The sequence below is a fragment of the Manis pentadactyla genome, chromosome 8 (assembly GCF_030020395.1).
Source record: "Manis pentadactyla isolate mManPen7 chromosome 8, mManPen7.hap1, whole genome shotgun sequence".
Classification (NCBI taxonomy): domain Eukaryota; kingdom Metazoa; phylum Chordata; class Mammalia; order Pholidota; family Manidae; genus Manis; species Manis pentadactyla.
In genome coordinates, this window is record NC_080026.1 from 92,392,385 (window position 1) to 92,405,037 (window position 12,653).

At 53.1% G+C, this 12,653-nt stretch overlaps 1 protein-coding gene across 1 annotated transcript; it reads left to right on the forward strand.

Annotated features, from left to right (window-relative positions):
• The first annotated feature begins 1,284 nt into the window (after positions 1–1,284).
• FAM241B (family with sequence similarity 241 member B) lies at positions 1,285–4,279 on the forward strand. The gene is made up of 3 exons (XM_057505935.1): positions 1,285–1,392; positions 2,627–2,776; positions 3,485–4,279. Exons 2-3 carry the CDS (start codon positions 2,684–2,686, stop codon positions 3,752–3,754), a joined length of 363 nt encoding a protein of 120 aa, XP_057361918.1. The 5' UTR covers positions 1,285–1,392; positions 2,627–2,683; the 3' UTR covers positions 3,755–4,279.
• The last annotated feature ends 8,374 nt before the right edge of the window (positions 4,280–12,653 follow it).

The window sequence follows — 12,653 nt, forward strand, 5'->3', positions numbered from 1 at the left end:
GGAGCAGCAGTGAGGACAATAACAATCAGCTGCCCTGTACTCACTAAGCACTTTATATGAAGTGCTTCACAAAGTGATGCTGAGTGCTTCGCAAAAACCTGAGAAAGTGCATACTGTTATTACCCCCATTTTAACAGGTGAATGAACTGAGGCCAGAGAGGTGGAACAATTGGGCCATCACATCACTTAGAAAACAGATGTGCCAAGATTCAAATGCTGGCTAACTCTAGCAGCCACCTTTCAACCATGATGCCAATCCACTCTCACGTTACAGATGTATAATTTATAAACAAATAAATAAGTAATGCACAAATAAGATACAGAAATCAGGGGAACCTGCTTAACATTTTTTATTAATAAGATTTCATAATCGAATAAACCATGGTGGCAGATGATGAGTCTAAGTTTAAGGTCTAATTTTCACTCTTCTTTCTATTCCCCTCCACCCCGGGGCTAGCTGGCATCTGGGTCCTAATATATGCTCAATAAACATCTGCCTACTAGAAACATCTACTAATTGATAATCATAACTAACGTTTGTCAACACTGGCCATGTGCCGGGGCTCTCCTTAATTTTCACACCAGTGCTGTGAGGTAACTGCTATGCTTACTCCCATTTTGCAGAGGAGGAGACTGAGCAGCTGAGTAACCTGCCAGTCTTCACCCAAACTGTGGGACTGCAGAGTCGTTCTCTCCCGCTGGTGAACAGGTCCACAGGGAGCAGCTTATGAAAGTTAGGGAGGGGGTTTCAGGAAGGAGGCAGGGGTTGATGGTTCATTCCCTTGCCAGGTAGGTCCCTTTGCTAGGAGTACCTTCCCTGTTTGCCTGATAAGCAAACACCTACCCTTCGGCTCCAGCCCAAAGGATGCCTCCCGCAGGAAGCCTGTCTTCCCTCAGGCTGCAGGAAGCTGCTTCTGCCCTGGGGTTCGCGACTCGTCTTCCCCACTCCTTGAGGGCAGGATTGGGTCCTACTCAAGGGGCAACCGCACAGCGGCCCAGCAAATTCATACCGCTTGGCTGAGCCTGTGCCGTCTTTCCACCCAGGCCAGAGGCGCCCCCGCCGCCCAGGTTTTGCCTCTGTGGACTCCGTTTCTCTTTCCTTCTCCTTCTCCTTCCTCTCTACTTCCTGCGCACTCGTCGCCGCCCTCCCCACCCTCTTTTCTCTCCTCGCTTTCCCTCCCTTCCCGTCCTCTCCCTCCGCGCTCCTCTCCTCTCTAGCCCCGCCGACCGGGTCCGGCAGCTGCAGTTCCCCCCGCGGCCTACAGAGGGGGCTGCCGCGCCGCCGCTGGGCTCTAGCTGCGGAGCGCGCTTCCTGTGAGGTCAGGTGGGAGGAAGCGGCCTGGGAACCGCCGGGAGTGGACGCAGGCGAGACACCGGGAGCCGCGCCCGCAGGTGGGTGTCCGGGTCTCGGGCGCGGGGCAGCGGGTGGGCACCCCTCCCCTCCCCGGGCCTGGGCTCAGAGCTGGGCCCCTCCTGCCCTGGCAGCGCGCCCCCCGCGCCCCCCTGCCTCCGCCCCCCCTGGTGTCAGGTGCACCGAGGGCGGCGGCGCGCTCAGCCCACCCAGCGGGGGCGGGATGACGAAGCACAAGGGGACTGCGGAGAACCATGGCCCGTTTGGTCTTCTGCAGGGGCCAGCAGGCTTACAAAAGGGGACCCGCCTGTTCCAGGCTCCAGGCTAAGGGCAAGGGAGCAGGGGCCCTTAACAGCCCTTTTGGCCTGTGTGTCATAAGTGATTTTGAGAATTTAGGTGAAAACCGTGACTAATCTCCGGAGAAAAAATGGCCTTTACACAGACTCCGGAGGAGCTTGGAAGAGCGCCCTTTGGGGTCTGTGGAGTGGGCCCTCCCAGAGCCTCAGCAGTAACACCCATCTCATATTTTGGGAAGGTTAGCTCTGCCCCCCCCCCCCCCCCCCCCCGTTAGCAAAGGAGTGACTGCTGGCACCTGAGAGGCGAAGGACAGGTTGGGCATGCCACCTGCGGGACAGGTGTGTTCTAACGCTCAGCGGTAGGGCTGTGTGCCCAGCAGTGTGGTCTCCTGCCAGGTAGTGGATGTGAAGTAGTTCTGAAGTGGGCTTGGATTTCCTGCAGGGAGAGGGCCCAGGTCCTTGGCATTAACTCCCAAGGGAATGGCCTGCTGACCCATGTTAATGGAAGGGAAACTGAGACACTGGGGATCCTGGTGCTGTGGACTCCCTATTCAGTACTCAGAGAAGGGCCTGGCGTCACGTTGTTTCTCTGCTGCCCATAGATGAATGGTCCTGGGCAAGCTGGTTAAACCTTTCTGGGTCTCTAGCCATATCTGCCTTAGAAGAGCGTCAGGAGATGGAAGTGTAATGGGCCTCAGTGGACTTCCCATAGGGCCTGGTCACAGCAAGGGTTCTCATCCCCGTTGTTGCTGGTGCTGGTGGTTAATGTGAAGGTTCCTTCTCCAGGGATGCTTTTGCTGGTTTTCCCAGTGGACTCAGTGCCTGAAGGATTTTTGTCTGGCAAACAATGTGCATTTATTTCTCTCCTTTTTGTTAATCCAACACATGCTCAGCATGGGTAACCAGTGTGTGCCCAGAATTGCAGTTTTTCACACTGAAAGCAAGCATCTCTTTATCTCTGGTAAACCTTTTCTTTCAGGTTTTTTGAGGTCTGAGGCAAGGTACAGTCCAGCAGGGACCCATAGCTCCTGCAAGGATGGTGCGGATCTTGGCCAATGGGGAAATTGTGCAGGACGACGACCCCCGAGTGAGGACCACCAACCCCCCACGCAGTAGCACCCCTAGACAGGTAGGCACCCAGCCCCCATGGAAAGGGAGCAGCTGGCCTCCCGTCCTCCGTACCAGTTACTCCTTATCTCCCAGAAGCTCTCTTGCTTGTCATTAAATTTCTCTAGCCTGAAGCCCACTTTGCAGAGAGCTGGGCTGGGTAAGGCAGGGGTGTCAAGATGTGGGGAAAACTACAGATTTATTGCCCAGCTCCCTGCCTGCCTAGTTTTTCCTCCAGGCAGCCTTCCCAGATTTCAAATCCAAGAACTTTCTGTCCCTTAACCTGGTTAGCAAATCCCACTGGGGCCAGCATCTTTCCTTTAAGAGTCTGTTGGATGAGAGAAGCTGGAGAGCCAGTGGAGAAGATGAGCTTGCAGCCACACAGGGAAGACTTGAAAGGGAGGAGTGGTGGGTATTCAGAGAGCCTGCCCAGAAGCTGTGCTCTGTGGCCCAGCCCTCCCTGCTCCACCCTCTCTTCTCTGTCCTGGCCACCTTCTCCCTGGCGTGACATGGGGAATATGGACTGGCATTTTCTGTGCTACGAGAGCTTATGACTCAGTTGTTGGGGTCCTCGTAGGTGGGACCTGGGGATTGCTGAGAAAGGAAGGTGTGGCCCTGGGTGGCTATCAGGGAATGCTGGGCCCAACTCAGAAGGTTCCATCCTGCCTGGTACCTGTACTCCAGCAAAGCTTTCTCTGGATTTTCATCCCTCTCTGTCTTCACCTTCCAGAGCTTTCTCAATAGGGGCCATGGTACCCCCCTGGGGGGTCCTGGCCCCCGTCAGCAGCAGGCGGGAGCTAGGCTGGGTGCTGCTCAGTCCCCCTTCAATGACCTCAACCGGCAGCTGGTGAACATGGGCTTCCCACAGTGGCATCTCGGCAACCATGCTGTGGAGCCGGTGACGTCCATCCTGCTCCTCTTCCTTCTCATGATGCTCGGCGTGCGTGGACTCTTGCTGGTGGGCCTCGTCTACCTGGTGTCGCACCTGAGTCAGCGGTGACCTCTGGGGGCTGGTGGGCAGGTGTGTGGGAGAGGGAGTTGCTGGGCCTTGGTCTGAGTGCAGGTACATGGGGAGGGGATCTAGTGGTGCCTTGGGGGTGTGCTCAGAGAACGTGTTTCCGTGTTGTGTTAGGCATGAGACAGAGGGAGCCTCTAGTCCAGCATTCCCAAAGTATTGGGTAGATACCTTCATTCCCTTGAGATGTTTTTGGGTGCATTAAGCACAAAGTCAGAGCAAGAAAAGGATGCCCTTTCCAATTTTCTTCCAATCCTTTTATGGCAAGAAGAAAGTCTCAGCTTGGTGCCAATATGTTCTTATGCCTCTGGTACATGTGCTGATGCTGACTTCCCCTGTTACTAGGGAGCAGGCCTGGGGTTAGCGCAGGTGGGAAAAGTTTCCAGACTTTTATAGCTCCGTTTTGTTTTAATGGTATATTTTTATTGGCTACCTTTTATTCTTGACAAGTGGTATTGGCACTCTACTTACTGTGGTGGAATTTTCAATAAATAAATTCAAGTAAAGAAATGAGTCCATGTGAAGACTTCATAGTATAGCTACGTAGATCTGGAAGACATGGGGAAGGTGTTTTGGGAGTGATTGGGGTTGGAAAATAGGGTAGAGGCAGGCATTTGACCTTGGAGGGTGGTTTCTAAGCTTACCTTGGGCTGTGGGAGCTGGGTGGCAGTCCAGGTAACGTCTGGACTCAGCCACAATGGCTGAGGCTGTGGGGTTGGGACAGCCAGGGTGCATGTCCCCCTTGCCCAGAGGCTGTGCAGCCTTCCTCAGCTGCCCACCCACAGCACTCCTTAGAAAGCAGGGGTCTTGCCTCTGACTGCTCAGCACATGTGGGGCGAGGGGCCCTGCCTTTCAACAGTGGAGGCCTTCTGTTTTGGCTGGTGAGTCTTGGGTCTGTGTGGAGGCCCTGCTTGGACCAGAGTGGCATTGGGTGACTGAGGGCTCTGGGCCCACAGTGGGCTGAGAGGTAAGGGTCAGAGAGAGGCTGGGTGAGCTCGAGGGCTTCCCCTGCCCAGGAACCAGATTTCTCACTCTCCATTTTGGATCCTTCTGGGTTTGATGGTTTAGGGAAGGAAGGCAGGTTTTGGAGGTGCTCCTTGGAGGCCAGGGTTGGGGGAGCCTATGGGGTATATGTGGGAGGACAGGGGAGAGGGATTGAGATTGAGGTTGTGTCCATCCCTCCTGCTGAGAGCCTGCTGTGCTGCCCAGGAATGGAACACCCCCGACCCCTTCCCCTTGAGGGGGCTGGCGGCCTTTATCACAGACACTGGGGGAGCTCTGTGGTGTTGGGCAGGACTCCTTTCCCAGTGTTTTCTGTGTCTTTATTTCCCGGAGCTGTTGGAACATGGGTTCCCTGTATGATAGGCCTATAGATGGGAAGGCACGGGGTGGTGGGTTTCACAGACAGGGAAGGGAGAGTCTGGCTTTCAGCGGCTCCTCTGGGCCTGGGCGAGGGGAGGTGGTGCCCAGGCCTGGCTGGTGTCCTGGATGTTCCCTGTGGCATCTCCTTCTGCCCTGCATCACATCTGCCCACCTGCTGGCCAACCCAAGCTCCTGGGGCTCTAGCCCAGCAGCCACCCCCCACCACTGCTGAAACTCCCCACTCAGCATGTCTCTCTGGGGCTGGGCTTCCCCTTTCTTTTTCCTTTGCAAAGCTGTGGGACTCTCTGAAGAAGTAAATCTTAAGTGGACCCTGATATATAAAATTCCTTTAAGGGGTATGACTCCGAGTCCACAAATACAGGCTGAGAGCTGTATCTTTTTCTATAATTCAGTTTCCATTCCCAAAGCCTGAGTCCTTTGAGGGTAGTTGAGGGTACCTGAGAGAAGGCAGGGGACAGCAGAGCTGTCCCCGCTGCTCCTGACTAGAGAGAGACTGGGGAAGAGACTGCATCTCACTTGCCAGGGCACTAAGAGGTGGGAGGAGCCCCTGGCATCACTGGCCACACTGCCTCTCCAGAGACTTGAGAGCAAGCCTAAGGGAAAGAGTTGGCAGCACCAAGTGAATTGTTCAAGAAAGAAGTGTCATTTCTTACCAGTTTGTTGATTGACACATGACACAGACACAGCAGAGCTGCTCTGCTCGAATTGGGCTGGGGGCCCAGGGGCCCACCACTTGACCCTTCTTTCCTCAACCGACCTTCCCTGTGGCCCTCAGGTCTGGGCAGGCTTTGCTCACCACTGCTTTGCCTCACTTGTGGAAGGCCAGGGTCTGAACGAAGGAACGAGTGCTGGGCCGGCCTGGCCCGCAGGCAGAGGCAGCCTGCCGAGGGAGTGCCCCGCCTGGGGCTGTGCAGCCTGTGGAGCTGTACGTGGCCCAGGGGGCCAAGTCTCAGTCTTTTGTGTGAGTGCGCATCAGCGAGGCTCTTTCTGGGGAGCCCAGAAACCGACGTGTGAACATGATCTGAGCAGGCAGAGGCCCGTTGCTCAGGCAGCCTGATGCAGGCGCCGAGTGAGGCCAAGGGAGTGAGTGTCTAGCTGGAGGCTCACTGAGGAGGGTGGGCCTTTCCTCCTCTGCCCACCCCTCACCCCACCTGCTGCTTGACAGGAACCCCCAGACTGGGACACCTTGAGGACAGGTTTCAGAGGAGGTTTCTGAACTCTGCAGGGCCAACCCTCACAGCCCTGTGTCTCCACGTCCTGTGGGCGTATGACCTGGCTGCCTCAGGGAGAGCTGCCCCCAGATCCCAGGGTGAGCCACGGCTTGGCTCTCCCCAGGCCTCTGCTGCCTCTGTGGGGCTGTGAAGGGGACTCCCCCAGTGCCCAGGTTATTCTGACTCCCTGGCTGGGGCTCCCTGGTGAGTGGAGCTGCTGGAGTCAGACTGTCCCTCCTCCATTTCAGGGACTGACGGTCTCCTGGGCCACTCCTTCCGTAAGGTCCAAGCTCGTTGCTCTCCGAGCTCTGTCTCCCTGCACTCTAGCTAGCCTGCAGCCCCACTTTCCATCTCCCCAGAAAAGACACCAAGCCTGAGATAGGGCACAGCAGTGGCCCCAGTTTCACCATCTCCATAAGGAGCCCTCTTCTGGCTCCCCATCTCTGGGACTGGGACCAGACCCTGGCCTTTTCGCAGAGGGCCGGGCTCCCTGACTGGGGACCCTCTAGCTCTGTGAGTTGAGGAAGAAGCCCTGGTGTGGTGATCAGAGCCTCTGCTCTTGGACGCCTGACCTTGAGGACAGAGAAGGCTACCCCAGGCCTACCCAGAGGAAGCCTGTATGCAGGCCCTGCCCAGCTTTGTGGGTCTGTGACCTTGGACAGTTCATGTAGCCTCTTGAGCCTCGTTCCTCATCTCCCAGAGGGCATGATGATCTGGGTGCCTCCTGCCTCTCAGAGCCTCATGGCTCACCCTTGACCTGGTGGGTGAGACAGAGGGCCTGAAAGGACGGTCCAGCACCAGCCCCCATGCCCCCTCCACAGATGCCTCATCTTGGACCACAGCTCATATGCTATGGGCTTTGGCCCAGAGCAGCTGCTGTGTCCTGAGCACCTAGGACCCCTGGCTGGGGTAGCCCTTGGGCTTCAGACCAGTGTCACCCCTTCCCCTTCTAAAGAAGAAATGCAGCTGCTTCTCTGCTCCCAGGAGCTGAGGGGCTCGTTGCAGGTCTTGTGTCAGACAGGATGAATTTGCTGAGTGCTCCGTGTGTCTGACACTGTGCTAATAAGCAGGTGATGTCATTTAATTGTCACCAGAACTGTATGACTAGGTGCTATCACTGTCTTCTTTATTTCACTGCTGAGCACACTGTAGAGTGTTTAGAACTTTGTAGGACCCCAAACAAGCTGGGGGTGGAGCTCAGATCAAACAGGTCAATGCCCACATTCTCGACCACTCCTCTTTTTCGTCTTTGACTGTATGTCAGACTCACTTCTAGACTTGTTACAGATACAGATTCCCAGGCTTCACCACAGGCTTTCTCAGGAGTGCCAAGAGGGGTCATCCAGAGCTTGCTTTTTACAAAGCAGGTGATTTTGATGGGAGGTGGTGGTAGAGGGGCAGTTTAGCTTCTGACTGTGCAGAGGGTGGGTGCCCATGGCCCAGAGAGATGAGGGGAGTCACCCAAGCTCTCTCAGAGAGGAGGGAAAATGGGCAGGAACAGGCCTCACTCCCTGCTAGGACTCATGTGGTCGTCAGATCAGCTCTGTGAGGGCAAAGGACACAGGGTGGGGGTGAGGACTCTGGCTGCAGCTGCCTGGCTGGGTGACCGTGATAGCTTGGGGTCCTAGTCATGCAGTGGGTGTGCAGCCTTCTTCCCTGCACTCCTGAGCACATGACATTTTCATTGCAAACTGACAAGGGGGGAAATCCAGTGACCTTGCCTAAGGTCCCTGAAGTGCTGTGCAGGGGTGGAGAGGGTGGGGGAGGGGGCGGCAGAGGGCTTGGCTGCCAAAGCCAGATGGAGAGAGAAGCATGTAGCCTGTCCAAGAGAAGCAAAGCCTACCTCCTTGTGTTGCTGTCCAGGACCCAAAAGAACAGAGGAAGAAATTTTAAGAAGCAGATCAAGTGATCCGGTCAGTGTACTAGCAGAGGGTGCATGTCTGTCTGGCCCTCTGGTTTAGGAGTTGCAGGAGAGCTGAAGCCATTTGGCCTTAAGGACCCAGAGCTTGGGAGGAGGAAGATGAAGCTGTCCAAAATGAAGGCAGAGCCTTTAGGGCAGCTGCCTCAAGTGCTGGGGCAGGCTGAGCACCGGGCTGGAGGGCTGGCCTGACTCACTGGGCCACCAGCTTTAGTTCCTCTGGCGCCGGGGGCCCTGTGGGAAGCTGAATGCCTGAGTTCACACTCCCAGCTCCATCCATTCAGTGTCCGTCCTGGCCCCTCCATGTCCTCATCTGCACCTCACAGGAGCTGGAGGATCAAATATATCATTTCATGGGAAGCACTTAGCAGTTTCTGGCACAGGTTTAGCACTTGATAATACCATATTCACAAAGCAATGGCATCAGGGTTTACATGCTTTTTCCTTTAGAGCAAATCATGTTTTACTTACGTCTGTTTTGAAAAGGCAACCTCATATTACTATGGTAAATGGAAAGTCAGTGTTACTTGCCATTCATAGTAGATACCAGTACAAGCCAATTCAGTGTAGAGAAAATAACATGATTGAATTTTGACTAGCCACTACTGTGGCCATAGCCTGATTTCTGCTTTCATTGTTAAAAAGGCACTTTACCAGGATTTAGAGAGATATTAAAGACCCACTAGCATCTCATGGAAACAGTCTCCTGGATGGACTCAGAAGACTGAAGAGAAGTGAAAAGGGAATGGCTTTCTCACCATATGATTCGGTGCTGTGTTTGGGACTTGTTTATAATCACCTTACACACCACCCCAAATCATTTCATACCCTGACAGGTAAAAGCATCCTACAACTGTGGGAGACATTACATGGTCTCAGACAAGGTGTTTTTAAAATTTAGTCTTTGAAAGGTGAAATGTTTGCATGGTTCGGAGGTCAGGCAATGTACAGATGTATAGGGAGAAAAGTCTCCCTCCTTCCCCATTCCCCTCAGCCGCCCCCCATCCCCACCCCTCACCTATAACTACTGTTTTTAGTGTTCATTTTAAATCCTTCCAGAATTTATTTATGCAAATGTGAGCAAATACAAATATACTAATTTGTCTTCTATTTTTCTGGAAATGATGGAAAATTAGCACATTTTCTGCCCTTACATTTTACTTAACAATATATCTCCTGGACAGGACACATTTCATATTAGTGCATAAGGAACTTACTCATTCTGTAGTGTTTTGGTATTTGGGTGAGTTTTTGACCCCCTTTTAGCCTCAATGAAGTCATCTGTACCACAGGGGATTGACCCAGTTGACCCTCAAGGGCCTTGCAGCTCTAACTCTGAATACTCTATGGGGTTGTTGCTTCAAACTGCGGACCCTGACAGAGATGTCTCCCTTCTCCAGGGTCTGAGGGGGAAATCTCCTTGGATGGCTGAAGCTTGTCCTAGGTCCTGAGTCAGTTCAGCACACATTCAGGGAGAGTCCCCTGTGGGCCAAGAGAGGCTGAGGCAGGAATGGCTCCTAAAGTCACACTGGATTGATTTTCTTGGCTCCCTTTGCAGCTGAATGGGGCGCTTTTCCTGTTTTGCCTGGCTTTACCTGGATCTGTGAGGAGGCATAGTGGCCTCAACTGAGACCCCCCTGAGCACACTCTGCACCCCAGGGTGAGTCTGGAGGGCTTCTTGACCTCTGCTAGTGGACGGTCCTGCCCTCCTTCTGTTCTGGGAAAACAAAGGGGTGAGGCTGGATTTCCTTGAAGTCCCCTTTCAGCTCTAAAACTCAGACTGCCACAGGGCCTTGTCCAAAGTAGATGCTTAATGGACTTGCCGCTGACATGGTGTGGCACTGCCAGGGTCATTGTCCCCCCACTCTCCCACCATGTTTTTGATGAGAATCTGGATTAAAGGGATTGAGGGAAGCCATGAAGAATGACACAGTCTCAGGCTTTCTTTAGCTCTGAACTGGCCAATGAAGTCCTGTTGCCCTCGTGCAGGAAGACACTAGAGACCCTGGCATCTTGGTGTGTTGACTTTAAGAGCCATGAACGTGTCCCCTTGCGCCACCTGGTGGAATATCTGTGCAGGAGCACAACCTCTGTCCACAAAAAACGGGTCACTCAGTCAGATAGCCCTCCCTTCTGCCCAGGTGAGCACGCACCTTAACCAGCCCAGGTGTATGATTACCTAATATTTCAGTGAGAGCAGAACTCTGGTTTCTGGTGGAAAGCCTGTGCAATTCCATTGGAATTCATTTACTGTGGACTTGTGCTGGGCTAAGTCCTGTGTCAGCCTCATCTCTCTTCATCCTCCCCCTGACAAAGAGAAATAGATATCTTCCCGTTTTCACAGACGGTGAACCCGAGGCGCTGATTTAAAGCAGCTCACGTGGTTTGCACATTCGGTACACAGCAGAAGCAGGCTGGGAGCCCTGGGGCTGCAGGAGGGCAGAGGGAGGCTGAGGCCCCCAGGAAGAGGCTCTGTCACTATGGTCTTTGGGGCCATTTTGAAGCCAAGTTCTTGGACTTGAGCTTCCAGGGTAAGAAACAGAATGAGAAGTCTTAACACTCAGCTATTTCTGGCCCAGGCTTGCTGTCATCATGTGAGGTGGCCCAGTGGCAGGGACCGGCTCACTTCCTAAGGCTGGGTGCTCTCTGTGGGGGGTTCTGTGTCTAGCATAGCCTAGCGCAGTGCCCACCAGCACCTCTACATTCTCTTGTCTTCACTCAGCCCAGTTTCCTCTGATGAATGTAATATTGTGACCTGGCTGGCATCAAGAACACAGTGTCCCTAGCCTGGGGCTTGTCTTTTTAACAGGAGTCAAGAAACAGGGGGAAGACTGATCTCCCATTTGCTAGTTGCATGCCTTCAGGAAAGTTACTTACCAGCCTCAGTTTGCTCATCTTGAGATGGGCATAAGGTGCATCGAGGGTATTGTGAGGGCCAAGTGGCAGGTATGTATACAGAGCCTGGTGCGTAGCAGCCTGTTGTGGACCATGGTTTGTATCAGATCACTTTCTACAGTGCTTTTTAGCACAAAGTAGCTATGCTAAGCCAAGAGCCTTTTAAATTGAAGTATAGTAAATGTAGTTGACATACCATATTATATTAGTTTCAGGTGTGCAACATAGTAATTCTACAACTATGTACATCACAAAATGCTCACCATGATATGTAGTCACCATCTGTCACCACACAAAGTTAGTACAATATTACTGGCCATATCCCCTATGCTGTACTTTTCATCCCTGTGACTTATTTTATAACTCGAAGTTTGTACCTCCTTATCCCCTTCACCTATTTCACCCAAACCCCCAAGCTCCTTTCTCTTATAGCAACCACAGTTTGTTCTCTGTATTTATGTGTCTATTTCTGTTTGGTTTGTTCATGTGTGTTATATTTTTAGATTCCACATATAAGTGAAATCATATGATATTTGTCTTTGACTTATTTCAGTTAACATAATTCCCTCTAGGTCCATCCACGTTGTCACAAATGGCAAAATTTCATTCTCTTTTGTAAGCCAAGAATAGTTAAAATGTGATTTGCTTTTGAAAAAAAGTTGAAAAATTTTCCACTCTGGTTACTTACCAGTATAATGCAGTTGAGAAATTGACCTCTGAGGCATTGGCTTGTGCTAGAGCCCTCAGCCGACTAGGGGAGGGTGTTTTTTGAAGCTTTGAGCTCAGCTAATCCTGAGAAACCTCCTTCTGATGAGGTGACTAAAATCCGGATGCTATCAGCAAGGGAAGGGACAGAACCTTGGAGAAAGTGGTCCTTTCCCTATGACAGTGGTTTTCCACCCAGCCCCACAGCAGATTCACCTGGGTAGGCAGCCTTAAGACCTGTGCTGCAGGGTCCAGCCACAGCCCAGGCCAGCCTCTTTCCAGGCAGGAGCTGCTCTCCATGGGGAGTCGGGTCTGTGGTGCCTGCTCTCTCCCACACTAGATTGAGTTTCTGAGGGCAGGGATTGCACCTTTTTTGTACTCCCAACCGCTGACCAACGCATGGCCTCCGTCAGAGCTTAGGGATTGTTGAGTGTATTGCGTGAGAAGGCATGAGGCACCAGCCCAGCCTAAAGGAGACTGGAGGCCCCAGGGCAGCTCACCCTTCCTGCCTCGGCCAGGTAGGATCCCCTTACTTCCAGGGGGGTTTGGGGAAAAAATGTTACCTGTGCGCTGGAGCTTAGTTCTCAAGTTGTATATGCAGGCTGTCCTTCCCCCCAGCACACATGGTGGAAGAAGTGGAAAGGAGAGAAGAAGAAAGAAACGAAAGAGCCTGTGTCACAGTGTGAATGCAGCCCCAAGTTAGGGGTCCCAGGGCTCGCTGTGACATCTGCCTGTGTCCCTGTGTTTCTCTTAAATGAAGAAGCAAGGCTCT